Below are 19999 nucleotides of genomic sequence, written 5' to 3'. Positions count from 1 at the left end.
AAAGTTTAGGAACTTACGGGCCAAGTTAGGAAACTTGTTTCCAGAGTAAAGTGTTATTAGGGGTCAAGTGTTATCAGAGGCATAGAGATAATCTAACCTAGAAAGTGGTAAATCCTTGTGTTTAGGAATCCCGTCTCTTTGCAGGGAGGGTCGGAGTTCTACTGTAAAGATCAATATCGATGTGAGAGAAAAACTTGTACATAGGATTTTGGTGTTTGTAGTTTTTGGATTTAGGGCAAAGTTTCTCATATTCAGGAAGGTCATGTTAAGAGACAATTGTACAATAACAGTGGCAAATAGAATTGTATTGATTTCATCAATAAATAAATAAATACAACATTCACCAATTTAATTTCAACCCTACAATCTATATCATAAGAATTTAGTTCAGGGCATTGAAAACCTGAAGCTGAATCCGTTCTTGCCATACCTACATCATATTACAAAATGCAAATGCAAATACAAACAGATATAAACAGTAATTTATTGATGTTGAAAAGTAGGCTCGGGTTAGTTTCATTCGAAGGGTTCTATTCGAGGGTCATGTTCACTAGCCATAAGCATTCCAGTACATAAGCATGTTGGGCACATCACCTACACAAATATGTAAAAATATTTTCAAAAGAAAGGAAAAACTTCATCAGCATTAAGATTCTGAATACCCAAAGCATATCAAACTGGGCCTGTTCAAGCAGTTAAGCTATTTTTTACCACTAAACAGATTGAAAGATATAATATTTCTACCTTTCCTGCTCCAGAGCAGTTTGGACATCTTTGGGTTGTTGGTGCACGCAATGGACGATTAGAAGCACCGTTTATTGAGATTGGTTCAATGCTCAAACATACTCCACTGGCAGAACATCTTGCACATGCCAAGTATCCTGCGAGTGCTCAAGTTAGCATATACTAAAATATTCACCACTTCTCCCTTCTAACAGGAAGTTTACTATTTGATACATTAAGCAAATAGTTAGTGAAAAGACAATCTAAAGGACTTGATATGTACCAGTTCCGACGCAGTACTTGCACCTTTTCTTCTCTTGTTGCTCAACGTTGTTGACTTCAATCAACATTAAAGCTGAAATGACTCCCACTGCTCCTCCTGAAAAGGATGCAACAATGGGATCGACCTGACTGTCAAACAAGTAAACATTGTCAGCCCACTCAAAAGCAAAATGCAATCTATATTTACACAAAAGAATTCCCTTTTAACTGGATAAGAATACAAACTCCTCAGCTTGTACTAGTCAACTGAATTAAGTATTAACTATTACGTACCTTAATTGCAATGGCAAATGAAGACTGCGAATGAAATCTTCATACGACGTGCCACCAATCCCTAATTTCAGCTCAAGCTGCAACAGCAAAATGAACCAACTTTAAACCCATTTACTGTTACCATAAAGAGAACATAATAACCTACGCCTTCACTCCAAAACAGATTAATCTATGTTTTTATACTCTATAATAAACGTCTTCCTGTGAGTATCTGACCGGGATTCCTTAATGCCAGTATAATGTTTCTTCTCAAGTGTAATATATGCATTAAGTATTACAGTTAAGAATTCATTTCGACAGTATAAGTAGCAGCAACTTTACTAGCCCGGTTCGTGCATTTTAAGCTTCAGATGCTAGTACTTGGATCATCTATCATAAAAGGTTCTTTCAGTAACAAAGTTTAATTCATAAGAAGGCTTCTCAAGGAAATTTAGTGCAGAAATTTGCTAAAGGACCTCATTATCAAGGTTGGCACTCCTTCAAGCACCCAGAGTTCATAAAACATATTGACTAAAATTGCTCATTAGGCTTCATATTTTCAATGAACAAACTGCTCATTATGAAGCTGAGGGTAGAGTATAGGTACATATAAGTCAGAGCATAGATTACAATATCTATTGTTAATTGTACTCACGATCGGGGGACTTAGCAGAAGAATCGGGTAGAATATACTTATACACAAGCCAAGGAAGTCAAACATAAGTGGGTGTTCATATATAGACATGAATATAAATCTGCAACTTACAGTGGGTGCTATAAGACCACCGAAGAGAATAATCCCAGATATAAATGAAAAGCTTGTTAAGTAAAGCTGCTTCAAAGTCTTTGGTGTCTACATGAACGAAACAAATTATGAAGCTTAACTCTCAGACAGACGTATTAATAAAAATCAAAAGCAGAAGCAAAATTGAAAGAAGAAACCCAAATTTCGAAATTACCACAAAAGGGAGAAAAGGAATAGTTGAAGGGATATCAGGCATTTCATTTGCCTCCTCATCACTACTCTCATCAAGAGCTTTGGCATTTTTTATACGCTGTTGTACCCTTAACCTCCTCACCTGAAGTGAACAAGAGTATAAACTACTAAATGAGCTGAATTTGAACAGTAAATCAAATCAGATTTTGGCTTCAAAATGTTCAAAAATTTCACCTCTTCCATGAGTAAAAAGATTTTATTACGACGACTCCTAATGTTATCTTGAATCTCTTTTGATTGCATCTGAACAAAATCTTGAACAGTCTCTGGTCCTTCTATGATACAGAAGCTGTCAATCAAATTTGCAAAATTCATTCTCAGTTCCATCTCAAAGTAAGCCAATTAAACCCCAATTTTCAAAAACCCATAAAAAAAATCTCAAACCTGGAGCTGTTTTCTCCTGCTGGAATGGAACTAGAAGTATTATCCCCTGCAGAACAGATGATCCTAGACCCATAATTCCTCTTGTGAAATCCAAAACAATTACGGTTTCTTCTGTCGCATAGAAAAATTAGGGTTTTAGAGGAATCAAGCTTTGAAGAAGAACATAAAGATGATGGAGCTTGAGAGAATACAGCAATGGAGGAATTCATTTCTTTCTTTCTCAGCTCTCAACAATCCAACCGACTCATTTTAGATAAGAGTCTGAAATTTTCTGACCCTGGAGGTGGGTAATAAACCAACTCCAGTCCAGATCCATTTCACTCCCCTGCAATGCCACGTGTACCATATGGGTCAAAAATGTGATTCCACTCTTGCTACCCGACAACTAGGAGAGTATCTACGGAAAGGATCCCAAGCCTGTAAAACGACAGTGTAGCTCTGCGGACGGCGGTGGTTCATTTCCCGGTTTCACATAATTAAACCGTTTAACGGTTAGGGAATTCAGGGAGGGAAATTGGGCACACACCAGTTGCACTGGCAGTCCGGGTGTGGCGTAATTTCAGCAACAGAATGCACTAAATTTTAATGGGAGTGCGTGTACAAGTATCACACAGCATTAAAAGTTAGGTTCACCTTAAAATGCCAACGTACTTACTAATGTCACTGGATTTTTCCCTCAAACATAAACTGCACTCTATTTTTATTATATGTGGCAAATATATCCTCAAATCACCTTGGAAACAGTTGTTTACATAAAAAAATTATGTTGAGCTGAAAATATCAATATCAGTACTTTTTCTGTTTTTGGAAAAGAGATATTTTCACCTTTTCATTTTAGTCTAAAAATCGTCCAAATTGAAAAAGTAAAAATATCTCTTTTCCAGAAACAGATGGAGTATAATATTTGCATAACAAGAAATAAACACGGTATCAAAAACCAAAAAAGTATGGAAGGAGTAACTGTGATTTCAAATGGGGAGTTCTTTTCTTGGTAGGGATCCTTACTCCATGACAAGGTTTCCTTTCTGTACCTGCTTTCTTGAACACCAACTTCTTCATTTTCAGATGATTCCATATGAGATAAAATATGCGGGAAAACAAATTTCCAAGAATTTTCACCAATTAAAAGATCTGAATGCCCAAAATCTTCTAAAACCACTCTTGTATGTTTATAACCAGGTTGGTGCAACTTCATATACTGATTAGCTAGAAACGAAGTTTCCGGTGTTACCAGTAAGCTTTTTCCACCAGAAATATATGTTGTATGAAGCTTCATTCTCTCCGGATGTACCAAATACGTGTTGGTACCATCAGAGTTTACAATGAAACCAGATAAACAGATTTTCCGAAGGTGTGGGAAAGCGGACATTGGAAGATGTGGTAAACTTTGTTTGTTTAGCCACTGGTGCATTGTTGAGGTTATGTTTTTGTGCCAAAATGTGTTGCCAAATATGCCTGAAAAGACTTCACATTCATCTAGTGTGCACCGTTCGTATCGAGGGATAAACCGAGCTATGCATTTTAGCAGTCGATGACGGAGACTTGTTGTCTTTGAAGTTGCTAACAGCGGTAGGACCGTGTTAATGCCTAGTATTTTCATTGAGATCTGTAGGTTGATAAGTGATATCAGTATCATGTGTGTTTCCAGATCAAGTTAGAGAGCAAGAGAGTGAGAGACTTACAGGGATAAGAGGAAGTCTCATCTTTACTAACGAAGACATAGTGAGCTTGAAGAACATTGAGGAATTGGTGCAACAAAGAGATGCAATATGTGTTGTGGAGATATGACCTCCCATGAGAGCAATGTGAATTGCTAAGCCTCCAACACAATGTGCCACGACATGAACTTTTACAGAATCTCCATGAAGTTCAAGAATCTTTGAGATTGCTGCGACATAATTAAACAAAACAAACCACTATTATAAGCTTATGAATTTGTTCATGCACTTAGTCTAGGAGGAAATGAAAATTTATCCCTGTCTTTACCTGCAGGAATATCAAACTTCCCGATATCTTCAATTGTGAAAGCATTTGAAGGATGAAAAGGATGTAATCTAGCTTGAAGTAACCAAGTTTCGTATCCTTCTTCGAGTAAAGTTCTAACTAAATCTTTTGGTTCAGTCGGTAAACAAAAACTCTCAGTGGAGTACCCATTAATCAGGAGAACCGGATTTTTCCGTCTCTGCTCTTGGTGCTTCAATTCATTCAGTTCGCATTTCCATTGTCTACAGCTGATCATGCACCCATCTTCTGCAAATCTTACAAATATACCAAGCTGTAAGTTACGTCCAGATTACAGGAAAAAAAAATTGAAATCTGTGAGACCGGAGTCACTTCTGGAACTTCTGGAAATGTTGGTCTTTATAATTACCTGTCATCATCTCATGGATATCACTCTTCGGATAAGGCTTCTGACAAAAACCCAGGGAAGATATGTGCACAGGGTTTCCTCTGGGTATCTGTAAGATATAAGTTCTCCGGAAGGATTGTAATAGTAGACATATGAATCTTCCTTTCTTGTTACCTTCCAAGATTATCAAGCTCTTTAGAAGATTAACAACCGAAAGATGCAGCTCGCCTTTTATATCCATTGTCTCGGAATTTAAACTGCGCTCATTGATTCTTTTTAGTGTTACATGTAGAGTTGTAGTTTCCTTCCATGCATATAAGGCAAGGAGATATGGATTCATTATCTTCCTCCCTTCCAGAACATATCTGCATTACCTCATTTTCTTAGATTCGTCTATAAGAAGCATACAAATCAAGAGAGGGAAAAAAAATGAAATCAACATTTTGTTCCATATACCTTGAACCAGATGCGGATGCAAGGATGAGATGGTAATACATGTATTGTGTGTAAGGAGTCTTGTTATCAACTCTGCACATGTCGACTTCTCCGCTGATTACATAGAGTTTATCCTTCTCCACAGCTTTCAGAACAACATACCCACCAACAAGTCCTCTAAGAAGTGGATGAGATTCGCTTAAAACCGAATTCGATTCATTTGGTCCCTTCTGGATACTGGAATTCATCTTCATTGTCAGATATGCTGTACATGGCATACCACCCAAATAACCTGTTATGGTCTCTCTAATGATGACAGCTGGTTCCATTCCGGTTTCTAACTTCTTGCAGGCACCGAGTTTTGGCGTGGGAATTTCAGTTGGATAGGTAGATCTCTTGTACATAAGAGCATCCTGAACTAGGTTTCGACTTACATGCTCAGCAGCTGTAGCAATAGTAAGGCACGGATTTATGCCAATGGAACATGGAATCAAGGATGCGTCACATACATATAGACCTGGATGCACTGATGAGGGACTTCGAGGGTCAAAAACTTGACCATTGGAGTTGCAAACGCCTTTGGATGGATCTGACGAAGCATTGCACCCACCTAAGAGATGAACCGATGTGCTTCTGTACCTGGAAATGAAAAGGATTCCTCCTAATCTCTTAGTAAGCTTTTGAAAAGCTTGGATTTTTCGGTTGAGTATTGGATCGCGAGGTGGACTAAAACAAATCTTGTTTGTGTTCTCTTCAAGTGTAATTCTTCCATCACTATCATCATGTCCCATGACGTTAAGCACCACCGCTTGACTATCTTTTACACGCATCATGCGCTTCAGTTTGTCTATCAACCCATGTAAGAACCAGCAACCAATTGGCCATCCATAAGTTGTTATTCCCTTGAATAGCAGTGACGGGAATGCTGCAGGAAGTACGGCGCTCTAGATAAAGAAATAGGTAACTTGAGTGATTTCTGACATAATGTACTTGAACTCTCATTTTGCAAGGAAAGAAGGTTCTTACCTGGATAGTGAACCCCAAAGAAGAAGTGTATGATGCAGAAATTGATGGTCCAGGACGATTCTGAAATGGTATCTTGGAAAATTGCTGTTTGTCCAATCCATGAGCATTCAGTGGAGCTGGACTACCAATTAGGAAACCAACATTATTACCATTACAGCTAAATCCACAACCAAGCTGATCTGACACTCTTAGTCCTCTTCTTTCTGACTGGAAAAGTATCTTAGCTGTGCCGAAAACGCCGGCTGAAGAAACACAATCCAAATATGTTTGACCCTTCTTGTACTTCAGAATAAAACTAGTACATTAATGAATATTTCACAAAAATATCATACCTGAGATCACTATAAAATCAGAGGCTACATAATCAATGTCATTGTAATAAATTCTCCATCTACGGTTCCGCTTTCTGCTATTCCTGTTTACGCCTTCAGAAATTTCTTCAACAGCAAACTGAACTTCACATTCTGTTTTTATTGTACAACCAAACTGCAAGTGGAAACAAGAATTGTATTGTAAGAGGTGGGAATGAAAAAGAAGTAAAAAGTGATAGAGAACACAGTACTGTAATCTAGCAAAAATTTTGTACCTGGACAGCTAAAGCCAAATAATTCTTGTCTGTTGAACTTTTAGCATTATAAGGACAACCGGAAAGGCAATTTCCACAAGCTAAACAGCTACCCATCTTTATAGAGGATTGTGTTTCTTCGTCGTTGAAATTCATGCTTAACTTGATGGAGTTGGGGTAACACTCTTCTATTTCATCTTCAACTATTTCTTTCATGACTTTAGCATTAGGGAATTCAACTGGTATACTTTGTGCTCTCAACATAGATGACGCGGATGCTTCACAAATATCCCAGTCATGTTCCCATTCCTTTGGCCATTTCGAGTTCCGTCTTACAGTAACTGGAGTTGGAATCATTACTCCAGCATTTACTAGTGAGCCTCCACCAAGACCACAAGCGAGTGCCGCTAGGGAATTATCCTGTACATGTACCTACACTTTGACAACATTAGCTTAAGAAGATTCTAGAATCTGTAAACTTTGAGAGCTGAGCATACAAATTAAACTACTGCTACTACTATAAATAGTAGGACTGGAGATGCTTAAATTTCAATGCACCTGAAACAAAGCATCTTTTGGGCCAAAACTGACACCCAAGTTCTTGTTTTCCATCCTTAGCTCAGATATGACTTTGAAACAGGTGGTTGGAAAGTCCTGAGCCTCCCATTTTCGACCCTTTTCTATTAAACAGACGTTAACTCCCGCCATGGACAACCTACAAGCCGCAACAGAACCGCCATATCCTGACCCAATAACAACAGCATCATAACCAAATTCATCTCCATCACCAAACATTTCTACTTCGCCATTTTCTCTTTCCATTTTATAAACCAAAACTTGTAATGTGGAAGTCTTGTAAAGCAGCTGATTTAAGTTTCAGCAATCATCCAAGTCATGTTTGGGATAAATGATTTGGCCCCTGCATGGTCTTTTATAAAACTTCCCAACGAATCATCTAAATTAACGGCTTCTTCGAGGAAACCAAAGATGAATATTCTAGATTGTTTTATTGGAACAGGTGTTTTGTAGATATAAGGCTTTATCAATGAGACAAAACAGCTAGCTGATAGAAGAAACAATGAAGATTCAAGTTTTTCTTAGTTATTGGGAATCCGTTTTGGACTTACAATTCAGACGATAAAGCCTACTAAATGCACTCAAGAGTCAAGATTGTATTCTTATCAAGAGAATTTTCCAATGAGAAGTAAGTTGCATATTCTATTCAATATGCTATAAAGATTATATTGGTCTGTTTCTATTAAGAGAACAAAGCTGACAAAATACAGTTTGTTTTTATGTTCATTTTAGAAACATAGATTCTTGTCTTAACCAATCCTTGCTAAGTAAACTGCAAGAGACAGATACCAACCTTTACTATCTACAAGACTATGACCAGGACATGATGTTACATTTCATCCCTAGGTGCATGGCATTATATGATCTTAAGATTCATGAGTCGGCTGCAAAATAGCAGTACAATAAGTAATGGACTAATGCTTAACAACTTAACAATCCAAAGCGATATAAACAAATATGTCGTGTATACGTAATGTGCTTGATTTGGTGCATCAAATTCTAGTTTCAATTGCTTAATCTGTTTATAGAAATACAGGTAGATGACAAAAGTGGCAATACTTAACATAAAGACTCAAAACCTAGTGGGGTAAAATTTTAATTGATGCTAACCCTGAAGGCAGCATTCAAGCTCAACTAAATATATTGCATTCAAGAGATAAAAGAATCCTTACAAAATCTCATTACAAAAAGAAATACTGAATGAAAGGCAGTACAAACAAAATCAAAATATTAAAGATTACTAGGAGATTGACTGCTTCAAGAACAATTGCACTACCTAGAACCTTTGATTTTGATGTTGACACAACTTCCCCCAAAATTAGTCTTCCAATACCTTCAATTTACTCTTTAAGTGTTTGCAAGATGCATATAACTGATCAAAACCCTCAATATACAGACATCATCAGGCCTGGAAATCATACATCTAGTGAACCGCTTTGCTGAACTGTCTAAGAAGTGGGTAGATATTCTCAAACGCAGTGTATGCCTCACCTTTATTCTTAGCCCCTGTAATAACTACTTTTCCTGACACAAAGATAAGCATTGTAACCTTTGGCTTTTTCATCCTGTAAACCATACCCGGGAATAATTCAGGTTCATATTTGGAAAATCTGGCACCATTAGAATATTGAAAGGCCTCGAGCCTAATAACAAAATTGACATCGCAGGAAGTAACAATGTTCTGAATCTTGAAATCCTTGAATTTTGCAGGAAACCCTAGTTTCTGTACAATGCGAGCATACTTTCTTGCTGCTAACTTTGATTGTTCTTCAGTTTTGGCACCAGTACAAACAACTTTTCCACTGTGAAATATCAAACCAGTTGTCTTGGGGTCTTTTAATCTCATGATAACTGCGGAAAATCGCCTGGGATTGTACTCTGCATTGCGTGCTTTCAAAGCTATTTCTTTAAGATCCAATTTGCAATCCAAGTCGACGGTTGATACGATATTCTGAATTCTGGGTACAAGTCCTGAAGGATGATCCGTATGATCGATCAATTCCATATCTTGATCCGCCATGCCAATTACAAAAGCTAATTCTGTTAAACTATTGGATTGATTTCTATATCGAAGAAGATGATTGCCTATAAAAACAGAAGAAGATGGAGATGATTTTGAAGCTAGGGTTTGTTTTGTGATTCTGTGTTGTGAGCAAATAAGGACTTGAGCTAGCATATTTATAGACCATCTAAGAAACGCGTTCCAATATTTAGAAGTTTGTGCGGCTTCTATATTTGAGCTCACACATAGGTCTCCCACAACAACAAGTTTAAAAGAGGAGTCATGTTAATAATAAGGAAAGAACGGATTTGAGTAGAGAAAGAAATTCGACAAGTTTTGGTCAATGTATGGTCGAAGTCAAAATGGTGAAAAGTATTTTATTTTTTCCGAAATACCAAATCTATCCTCGTTGTCATCTTCAATTTTGCAAACCACATGCTGCAACGAACATCAAAGTTAATTTAAACTTCCATTTGGTTGATTTTTGGTTATATACTATTAATTTAATATTATAAGGAGATGGCGAGTTTTCTTTTCATCACTTTTTAGCTCTTTGTATATAAACAGCAACAAAGCATGGATGGATTAAGCCTGCTTTCATTAATATAATAAACCGTTTTCGATCAAGAATTTCACTGCTTCCTTCCTCCTTTAAATGTTCATATTGATGTCCTCTTCTTTCCAAGCACAGTAGCACATGATGGGAGTTCACGAGGAACTGCAACAAGGTATCATGATTCTAAGTCCATTAGAGCATGATTTACTTTCAAAATAAAAAAATACTCATATGCGGTTCTAACGTCGACTACATGACTTCTCGATTTTAAATTCTTTCCATACTGTTAGGTTGAGGTAATTGAAATAAGGTTCATAATAAAACGTGAGAGGTCTAATTAATTTTAGGTTTTCTTGATCGTTAGTGAAAAAAGATGATATTATAGACATTTTAATACTTTATAAAAAGTCAATCCCTACTCTAATATTTTGACTCCCTCCCTTTAATTTTTCCCTCTTCAAATCCATTCTTTCACTCCTATTAACAGGACTCTTAAAAGAGGATGTGAGTATTATGTGGCAAACTGTGATATTCACATCCTCTAGCTCATCCTCTTGGTTCAGAGGCTCACTTCGAGGATGTAAATAACCTAGTCAGCATCATTTATGGCTACGATTACAGAATCTAATAACCAATTTTGAATCAATGGTTTAAAAAAATCTCTTCCAAAGTAAAGATAATTATGGTTGGAGATGTTTTTTATTTACCTCCTTATATAAAGGAGATTTGAATCTCACATCCGTTAAAAAAGAACTTCCACCTAACTTTCACCTTTCGCTTGAGGTGTTTTCAGAGCCGATCCTGAGTCTAGAAGGGCCCTGTGCGAACTTGATCATAAGGCCTCTAGGGTGAATTTTTTTTCCTGATAACCTTGAAGCAACGATAAACAAAGATTAAATAAGGAATTCTTGGTTAATATTCACCGAAAAGACCAACAAAAATGTAAGAAAAACTCAAAAGATTTAGTGATTATTGCAATGAGTATTTAATCAATTTCCCCTTGTAGCGTATGACCCATATGTAGAATTTAAATCGCGAATTGTAACTCAATTTTTCATTTCCAAAATCGAAATATATTAAATCAATTTCTTTCACTGTGTGGATTCTTCATAATATCAAGAAAGTGTTGCAAGATTGATATTTTTTAATGTGTTTTGGAACTGGTGAAGTTTCAAATGTCCCGGTGTATTAAGATAGTGCAGTAGTTATGATACACAAAATGCATGGATTCTTCGTAATATTAAGAAAGTGTTGTCAGATTGATATTTGTTAATGTGTTTTTGAACTGATAAGGTTTCAAATGTCCTAGTATATTAAGATTTGTAATATTTATGATACACAAAATATTGGTTAAAATTAGAAATTTAATTAGAAAAATGTCAATTTTATATAGATGGATGAAATAATGAAAAGAAAAAATAAAAATAAAATAAGGATATTGTTTGATAATTCCGTCAAGAATAGGTCATTATAATATATACAAAGTAGAACAGGAACAACTGGACGTAAGCTCAAAAGATCATATATGTCTCGGATGATTGTTATGATCGATCAATTCCATATCTTGATCCGCCATGCCAATTACAAAGATAATTCTGTTATACTATTGGATTGATTTTTATATCGAAGAAGATGAATGCCTATAAAACATAAGAAGATGGAGATGATGTTGAAGCTAGGGTTTGTGATTTTGTGTTGTGAGCAAACAAGGAAACTAAAAGACTTGCGCAAATATATTATTTATAGACGGGTTCCAGTATTTAGAAGTTTAGGCGCTTTCTATATTTGAGCACACGCGGTTCTTGTGGGCTAGGTATGGGATAGCCCTAAGCCTATTCGGGTATAGTGCACAGCTTTCACCGTGTTTCACTAAGCTTCTTTTCGGGTTCTCATTTTTTAACTTTCTATTTTCAACCATTTCGGATCGCCTGTCTCTAAGTGATCCTTGACAAATTCTTCTTTTGTACCACCCAAATGACAGAAACCATACAAAGAAAAGGGAAAAGATATAAGACTAGGTAAAAAGCTACTATAGTCCAAAAAAGAATGTTGCATGATGGGTGGGAAGATGAAACATTAAAACAGATTTGTTGTGCTTCTAACGCTGTAATATATGGTTCTTTCTGACAATAACTCAACCTTTCTGAATAAGATTTATGAGAAGAAGAGAGCAAAAAAAAATTTCTCACTCCAAAAGAAAAAAAAAAAGAAAAACTCTAGCCTTCGTCAATCTCTTGCTCAGGAGCAAGATTTCTTTTCTTTTTTAGGTTTTAATCATTAATTAATCAAGTAAAACATGTTTTCTATTGTTTATGTTGTATGACATATTTTTTTTCCGTTTGGGGCGGTTTTTCTTCGCCATTTCAGACGATTTGTGTTTTCGCTTTGCGAGCGATTTCTTCAAATCTTTATGACTGGATTGTGGCTTGATATTCTCGATTCAAAAACATCAATCATTCAGCAGGTATCTCTTCGAATATATATATAATTATACAAATATATATTCTCTAAAAAGGAATGAAGGATATATTTGTTTCCATAATTATACAAATTTCTTTAATATTTTAGATCGGTTCTCGTTAAAAATAAATTTATGAATATAAAATATTTAAGGGTATATTAGAGAGTTCATTGGAAAAATATGACTATAAACAGAAGCTTGACAGAATTGTGAAACTGACGAATATGGAATAGAAGACGATCTTTTTGAAACTGAGGAAGTATTTCTTAATTTAGGATTTCCTTTCCTAATTCTAGTTTGTTTCTTTGTTTAGTTTGATTTCCTTTTCTAGTTGAAGTTATATTTAGAATCTTTGAAACCTATATAAGAAGGCCTAGGCATAGTAGAGAAATACAATTCTACAACCAATATTATTATTTGATTAATATCAAACTTATCTTTTATTTATCATATTTATTTTATTATTCCTATTGTGGATCTATTGATCTCACACCATTTTTTTATATTTTATCGGATCTTTGATCGAAATCATATGCTTCCACTACATCAAGTGTGTTAGAGCATAGCTCGGTTGAACTCACCAAGCGTTGGTATATCAAGTTCTTTTGTTATATTTTAGTATCAAAATTCATCTAGAGTCGCTTGATTAAATACTAGAGTCAACTTCGTTTAGGTTAGACTAGAAAGTCTTGGAACGTTGAGACATATAAGTATTACTCCGAAGACTTGAAGAATATGTGAAGAAGTAACGAACTACAATGATGATATCATACTTCCAATTGAGGTTAGTAATATTGACTTGAATTGTTTCATTCCTAACGTATCTTTCAAGTCGTGCTATATTTAAAACATAACTACGAAACTGTATATACTGTACATATTGTATATAATACTCTAGTGATGAGACATGACCATAATAGTATGACCACAGTATTAAGGAATTAGACTAAGTATAGCGCTTATCTTTTGAACTTCGTAGATATGACATCGGCATAATCTTGTATATAGTGTTATGATTATGTGTATGGGTTATGGTGAAGATTTCATACTATGAAACAATGTTTACATTTGTTTAAACGAAGTACATTCATGAACTTGTTTTGAGAATCGAGAGGGAAATCAATAGGTATATTGGTCCGGTTATTCATTGCATATCTTTGGATGACCAATATGTGTGAGTTGGTAGATCGATCTTAACTTAGGTTATGTATCTTGGTCCAAATGATCACAATACCTAGACTTATGATTTGGTATGACCGGTCCTGGTAATTGGTGTATCCGATCCTAAGTAATCACCATGAGATGGTATGATCGATCCTGGTAATTGGTGTGACCGATCCTGGTAATTGGTGTGACCGATCATAAGTGTTGCGTGATCGATCCTTATAATCGGTGTAGACGATCCTAGTGATTGGTGTGACCGATCACACGTAGATACCATATTAAGGTAGAACCGATCCTAGTGATTGGTATAACCAATCAGAACCCATGTATGTGACCAGGTAAGAACGATCATTGTGACTTTGTATGAACAATCACATAGTAGTCTTCGAAAACTGGCAAACTAATTTTAAACTTGTTTGGAAGTGTAGTAGAACCGATTCCAAGAAGCAAATCCATATAAATATGAAATAAGGATTTGCAGTGAAAAGATGTCAACATACTTTAAACACGAGCAATAACTCTTATCATTTATTGTTCAAAGATATTCCTTGGTACTCAAGGTGATCCTGTTCCTAAATAAATGAAGAATCTTTTTATTAAGGTTTTTGGTTTTATATGCTTTAATTACCAGCAATTAATGCATAGCTATAGAAAATAAAAATTAGTAATGTGCATTTACTAATTGGAGATTTTATATTGAGAGATTTAGGAAATATTGGACCAACATTTATTGGAATTATGAAAACCGAATTTGGGCATTCATTGCAAATCTTGAGAATATTTCCGGTTTTTGAAATTCCTTGGTGTCCAAACATCCTTGGTATATAAATACCTAAGTTTGCATTTCTAGCAAACTATCCTAAGAGACAGGCAAACTTCATTTCTTGTTGTTTCTGGTGGAGCCGTCTATTCGGAGAGGAAAGTAACCTAATTAGGTGAAATCTCTTGCGACCGCTCGTTTAAAGACTTATGTGGGATCAAGAAGCTCTACGAGTGCCTTTGGTGGGAAACTAGATAATTGCAGTGTTATTAGTTTTCGATTTGTTTTAATTGACTAATGGTTGTTAAAACTTTGATTGCACCTAGTTTGTTTATGCTTGAGAATTTTCTTTTCTGATATATGATTCGCTCAGACTAGATCAAAGTATCGACGGGATCTTTAGAACTGTTGTTAGATCTAAAGACATCTTGCGATAATCCATTTTTAACATACTCTGTTCTGTGTGTGACTGATCACAATATATTCAAGTGGTTTTGTGCAGGTATTTGAAGATAATAAAATATTTGAAGATGAAGAAGAATTCTTATTAATTTTTGTATCTTGTGGATTTAGTGCACAAACCTTGATCGGGTAGGATCCAACTAGAATCAGTTTATCTTTGATAGATCTGATTGATTAGTTGTGTGAGATCGGAATTCTCTATATTTCTCTTTGAGTTCTATACTGATTGAGTGCGAATCTAAAGATTGATTATTTCGGTACTCAATATTTAGATTGATCTAACCAGACAAAGGAGTTTATTAGATTAAATATAAGAGTCTTTGTCAACGACTCATTAATATCTTCTAGAAAGATTGATTAGAGTGGTTACTTCTTCATTTGCTATTTGGAATACGATCCAAAGTACTTGTTATTAACGTGCGTGACTCTAGAAGTCGAAGGTGTGGGGATACTGAGGGAATTAAGTAGCTAGGGGTAGCCTGCTTGGTCTCAACTATACGAAGTTGGTATTAGACTTTATATAGCGGCTTAATTCTGAGAGTATTCAAAACTTGACTAGGTCCCCGGGTTTTTCTGCATTTGCAGTTTCCTCGTTAACAAAATCTTGTTGTGTCTTTTACTTTATTTTCCGCATTATAATTGTTATTATAATTAAGTAAAATACACAAGTACCTTAACTCTGTAATACTTGATAGTGATCATATAGAGTTTCCGTTATTACCGAACCTATTATCAAGTAGACACTTTGTTGTTGTACCGTCTCGATTTTATATCCATAGTCAATCACATAAGTGATCTTGTTGTTGTATTATCTCGATCTCGTATCCATAGACGATCACACGAAGTGTGAACTTAATTGTCGTATTGTCTCGACTCTGTCCATAGACGATCACATTCGGAAGAGGACTTATAGGTTGATAAATAAAAGATTGTGGTGTATTTGGGTACCCTCATATTTTCAAAGTGGCATCAGAGCCACGGTTGAGATTCTCTATTATTGAGTGTCTTAACTTTGTTTTTATCCACGGTTAAGATCATCGATTGAGTGTCTTGACTTTCAATTTCTTCGTTATGGAAAATGAATTTCGTATTACTTTCAGAGTAGGTGGAAAGATCACTGACTTTATTCTTGATCCATCTGCTCCGAAAAATTACTTGTCTATCTCGGTAGCAAATTACTTCAACAAAAACAATTGTGATGAATGATATTTATTTGGAAGTCTTCTTGAATTTAGTTTCCACAAAGGTATGTATCACAATACTGCTTATTATGAACTATCTTTTGTGGATAATTGTCATGTGTTATTAGGAGATCCTTGGCTTTCGAGTTTAGGTGTTGTTTACAATTAACGTATGCATAGTTTTGATTTTCGTCAAGGAAAAGCGTCGCATCAGTTAATGGGATTAAGTAAACAAACACCATTAGAACATAGTATTGAGGGGGGAAAGTCAAATTTGTGGAAAGGATTCGATGATATATTTGCTCATTTCCAAGAGAAGTATCTGGAAAAAATTATTTATAATCATCCATGTTTTAAAGCCTTTACAACAACGTTAACCTCACAAGTACCTATCTTAGAAAAAGAAAAAATAAGGGCGATAAAGAGGTTTCTAACGTTGTTGAAATTAAGCATTCACAATTCCCTTTTTTTGTTGTTTCCGCCGTAGCTACTTCTTTTTAGAGATTTTCCCGGTCGAACTCGCAAGCATGGCTATCTCAAGTTTGTTTGTCAAGTTTAGTTGGTCAAAACTATAATCTTGATTTCTAGTTTACCTATAGGAGTTTTGGACTAGGATAGATTGTATAATTGAGCTTTATACTTCACGCGCTTACAACTGAAAACGAAGATCTACTGAAGAACTCGGAGGAACTTCGTCAACAAAAGGTATATGGACACTAAAACTTATTTATCACTCAGAAGTCTATTATATTCTTTCCTATCTCCTATTGAGACAAAATTCGTATGATATAGTCTTTCGAATCATGCACATTTGATATTTCAAGCTGAGTTTAACTCGCTTATCTATTTCTCGTAATATGTGTTGGTAGATTTTTGTCTTAGCTACGTTCATCATTATTCTTGACATTATGTCAAAATATGATCATGCGGAAATTACCTTGAAATATTTTACATGATTTGTGTGAGACAGTCATGTGATGTCGACTCGGAAAGTTTCGTATTGATCATTCGATCACTTGAAAAATGCTTATTAGCTAATGGTGTGTGTGAGACATCCATTGTCGTCTTCTAAGAATGTTTCAATGATTAAAATGGGAGTTAATAGTTAAAACCCATGTCTGGATACATTACAGTATGTGTACTAAGTATGCGAACTGTTTTGATATAATTCAGGACCGGAAATTAAGTTTGCATACCCGTTCGCAAACTGTTTCAACTGTTTAAGTCGGGGTACTTAAGTTTGCATACCTGTTTGAAAACTGATTTAACTGTTGAAGTCCGGGAACCAAGTTTGGGTAACCATTCACAAACGGTTTCACCTGAGTTCGGTCCGGAACCAAAGTTTGTGTGCCCGTTTGCAGACTGTTGGTTCATGACCAATGTCCGGAACTTAAGTTTGCGTACCCGTTTGCAAACTTAAGTGGTTCAAGTTTTCATACTCATGAACAAATGCATTTATATAATAAGGAATGCAATCTTTTCAAACCATGGCTTAAATTTTCATGAATTGATTCTTTCGAATCAATCCTATTTTGCTTCAATGAGGTTGTTAACAATATACTTCTATGTGATTGTTAACAATAGAACAACTCTATGAAGAACACAATTAGATTCTTTGATTATCATTCATGATTGATTGGTCATCCTAGTTGATCTAGATGTGTTAGATGAATGTGGATTAGACAAAAGTGTTCATATGACTAACTTTGGTTAATTATTATTGAGCCAACCTTATGTACACGTTTAGGTACGGTTACCCATATCTAAATGAATTATATTTCATTTGTGTTTGACAAGCTAAGTCCATCTAACTGTGGATAGATATTGCTTTGGTTTCAAGCAAAACTTAGCTTGCATCTTAAATCAGGATTTCATCTAACGGAGAATAATGAATGCTTTGCTTCTAAGCAAACCCTGATTTGAAAGGCTATATAAAGGAGAACTCTAGCAACTGGGAAACCAAATCCCCACACCTCCTGTGTGACACTAGTTGCGACTAGAGTCGATTCTCCTTTAACCTAGGTTTTTCCTAAAACCATTATCGGTTAACAACTTGAAGACTTCATTGGGATTCTGAAGCCAGATCTAACTATTTTCTCTGTAGTTGCGCATTCTGATCTTACTTGTTCTAATGTGTTGAGTACTATCTTCTCTAAGATTTGCTCGAGATTTATCTCTGATAAGTAAGATATAAAAAGTAATCACAAAGCTCTTTGTCTCGTTCTTTGTGATTCTACAATAACTTGTTAATATAGTTAAGTTATTGTGAGGTGATTGATATTTCTAGGTTGTTCTTCGGGAATATAAGACCGGATTATCAATTGGTTCCTGTGTACCTTGATTTATCATAAGATGGAACAAAACTTCATAGGTATTTCTGTGGGAGACAGATTTATCTATCCAAATAGACTTTTCTTTGGGAGACATATTGGTTTGTAAGTCTTTGACTTTAGGTCATAGGAACTCTTAGTTGTGGGTGAGATCAACTGAGGGAATCAAGTGCGTAAAGTCCTGCTGTGATTCATAGGCATAAGGAACACGACTGTACCTTGATCAGTGGGAGATTGGTTAGGGCTCAACTATATTCTAGTCCGAAGTTAATATTGTAGTAGGCTAGTGTCTGTAGAGGCTTAATACAGTGTGATGTTCAATCTGGACTAGGTTCCATGGTTTTTCTGCATTTATGGTTTCCTCGTTAACAAAATTTCTGGTGTTTGTGTTATTTTGTTTTTCGCATTATATTTTATATAATTGAAATATCACAGGTTGTGCGTAGTTCAATCAAGTGGTAAATCCGACCTTGCTTGTTGGATAAGAATTGATTGAAACTTGGATATTGGTATTTGGTACCATCCAAGTTATTTCTCATATCGATCCGGCTCACAGATTCATATATGTTCGATTGCAGATTGATTTGAGATATTGAGATATAAATCTTGGATACTTTACTGTTATTAAGTCTGAGTGTCTAGTTGATTCTCTTGGAATTGTGTTGGAGTTGTCCATATAGATTTCCGAACGAAATATTGGGTGTGGTTGTTAGACCCCCGTGTTTTCACTTCTATTCCAAACAATATCAATATTCACAAGAAACTCAATAATGTTGTTAGAAATCCTCTTCAACTTTTTGAGATTGTTGATGTTTCTACTACTCCTATTGAATTTGTTATGCTGAAGTTAAAATTCCATTGCAACAGTTATTATGTTAAGTTCTTGAATTTCCTGCTTTATGGCCTACACAATTCAAGTTACAGAAGGAGTCAAAGTTCATCATTCATTGGGATGGACGCTCGCAATACTTATTAGAATCGGGGGAGAGTTCTACAAAAGATGACGGGAAGACTCCTTACGAAACAGCTAAGCAGATTCCAAAACGAAAGGCTACCACAAACTTATTTCACCAAATACCATGACTGTTACACAAGAACACATGCAACAACATTTTAATAGATCTGCTCATCAAATCAAATATGGAGCAAGTCTATTTGTCAGAGATACGAAGGTTACCGATATATCATAGGTAAATCTTAGTGATCTGATACAAGGAAATTTTACTGTCAGTAGAGAAGTGCTGAAACATTTAATTAGGTGATAAATATAATTATCAGGCTTCTCCCTTGGTCGTCCATGATATTTTGGCAAGGGTACATGGGATCTTCACTTCACTTCCAAAAGATTCAGGTAACAATATTGAATGTCTAAGCATTCACAATAAGAGAATAAAATTAATTGGAAGGAAAGAGCCACAAGATAACAACTTGCTTAAAAGAAAGAAAGCTAGAAAAGGGATTCAAACAGAAGATGATGACAACTTCATTGATCG

At 35.5% G+C, this 19999-nt stretch overlaps 3 protein-coding genes across 3 annotated transcripts; all 3 read right to left on the bottom strand.

Annotated features, from left to right (window-relative positions):
* Nucleotides 1-279: 279 nt before the first annotated feature.
* On the bottom strand, nucleotides 280-2904 carry LOC113308095 (protein ORANGE-LIKE, chloroplastic-like). Its single transcript, XM_026556570.1, has 8 exons — nucleotides 2639-2904; nucleotides 2429-2543; nucleotides 2217-2336; nucleotides 2024-2110; nucleotides 1279-1355; nucleotides 1007-1134; nucleotides 745-881; nucleotides 280-594 (listed from the first exon to the last, which is right to left on the bottom strand). The coding sequence occupies exons 1-8, from the start codon at nucleotides 2845-2847 to the stop codon at nucleotides 517-519; spliced, it is 951 nt and encodes a 316-aa protein (XP_026412355.1). The 5' UTR covers nucleotides 2848-2904; the 3' UTR covers nucleotides 280-516.
* LOC113312562 lies at nucleotides 2888-7836 on the bottom strand. Its single transcript, XM_026561305.1, has 10 exons — nucleotides 7573-7836; nucleotides 7036-7446; nucleotides 6782-6935; nucleotides 6450-6691; nucleotides 5445-6367; nucleotides 5010-5353; nucleotides 4625-4888; nucleotides 4321-4526; nucleotides 3670-4244; nucleotides 2888-2963 (listed from the first exon to the last, which is right to left on the bottom strand). The coding sequence occupies exons 1-10, from the start codon at nucleotides 7834-7836 to the stop codon at nucleotides 2888-2890; spliced, it is 3459 nt and encodes a 1152-aa protein (XP_026417090.1).
* Nucleotides 7837-8907: 1071 nt separating this feature from the next.
* On the bottom strand, nucleotides 8908-9722 carry LOC113313762 (TATA-box-binding protein-like). Its single transcript, XM_026562552.1, has one exon. It carries the CDS (start codon nucleotides 9608-9610, stop codon nucleotides 9014-9016), a length of 597 nt encoding a protein of 198 aa, XP_026418337.1. The 5' UTR covers nucleotides 9611-9722; the 3' UTR covers nucleotides 8908-9013.
* Between the last annotated feature and the right edge of the window lie 10277 nt (nucleotides 9723-19999).

The sequence above is a fragment of the Papaver somniferum genome, chromosome 9 (genome assembly GCF_003573695.1).
Source record: "Papaver somniferum cultivar HN1 chromosome 9, ASM357369v1, whole genome shotgun sequence".
NCBI classification, from domain to species: domain Eukaryota; kingdom Viridiplantae; phylum Streptophyta; class Magnoliopsida; order Ranunculales; family Papaveraceae; genus Papaver; species Papaver somniferum.
Note: the sequence above shows the minus strand (reverse complement) of the source record. Positions and strands in the feature narration are given on the sequence as shown.

Bases quoted from the DNA above. Each gene is read 5' to 3' on its own strand.
- LOC113312562 (XM_026561305.1), bottom strand. From the start codon at position 7,836: ATGGAAAGAGAAAATGGCGAAGTAGAAATGTTTGGTGATGGAGATGAA. The intron at 5,354-5,444 runs GTATATGGAACA...GAGGTAATGCAG, and splicing joins GCATCCGCATCTGGTTCAAG to ATATGTTCTGGAAGGGAGGA. The intron at 2,964-3,669 runs GTACAGAAAGGA...GTGGCATTGCAG, and splicing joins GTTGGTGTTCAAGAAAGCAG to GGGAGTGAAATGGATCTGGA.
- LOC113308095 (XM_026556570.1), bottom strand. From the start codon at position 2,847: ATGAATTCCTCCATTGCTGTATTCTCTCAAGCTCCATCATCTTTATGT. The intron at 1,135-1,278 runs GTACGTAATAGT...CTTGTTTGACAG, and splicing joins CATTTGCCATTGCAATTAAG to TCAGGTCGATCCCATTGTTG. The intron at 882-1,006 runs GTACATATCAAG...GAGCACTCGCAG, and splicing joins CAAGTACTGCGTCGGAACTG to GATACTTGGCATGTGCAAGA.
- LOC113313762 (XM_026562552.1), bottom strand. From the start codon at position 9,610: ATGGCGGATCAAGATATGGAATTGATCGATCATACGGATCATCCTTCA.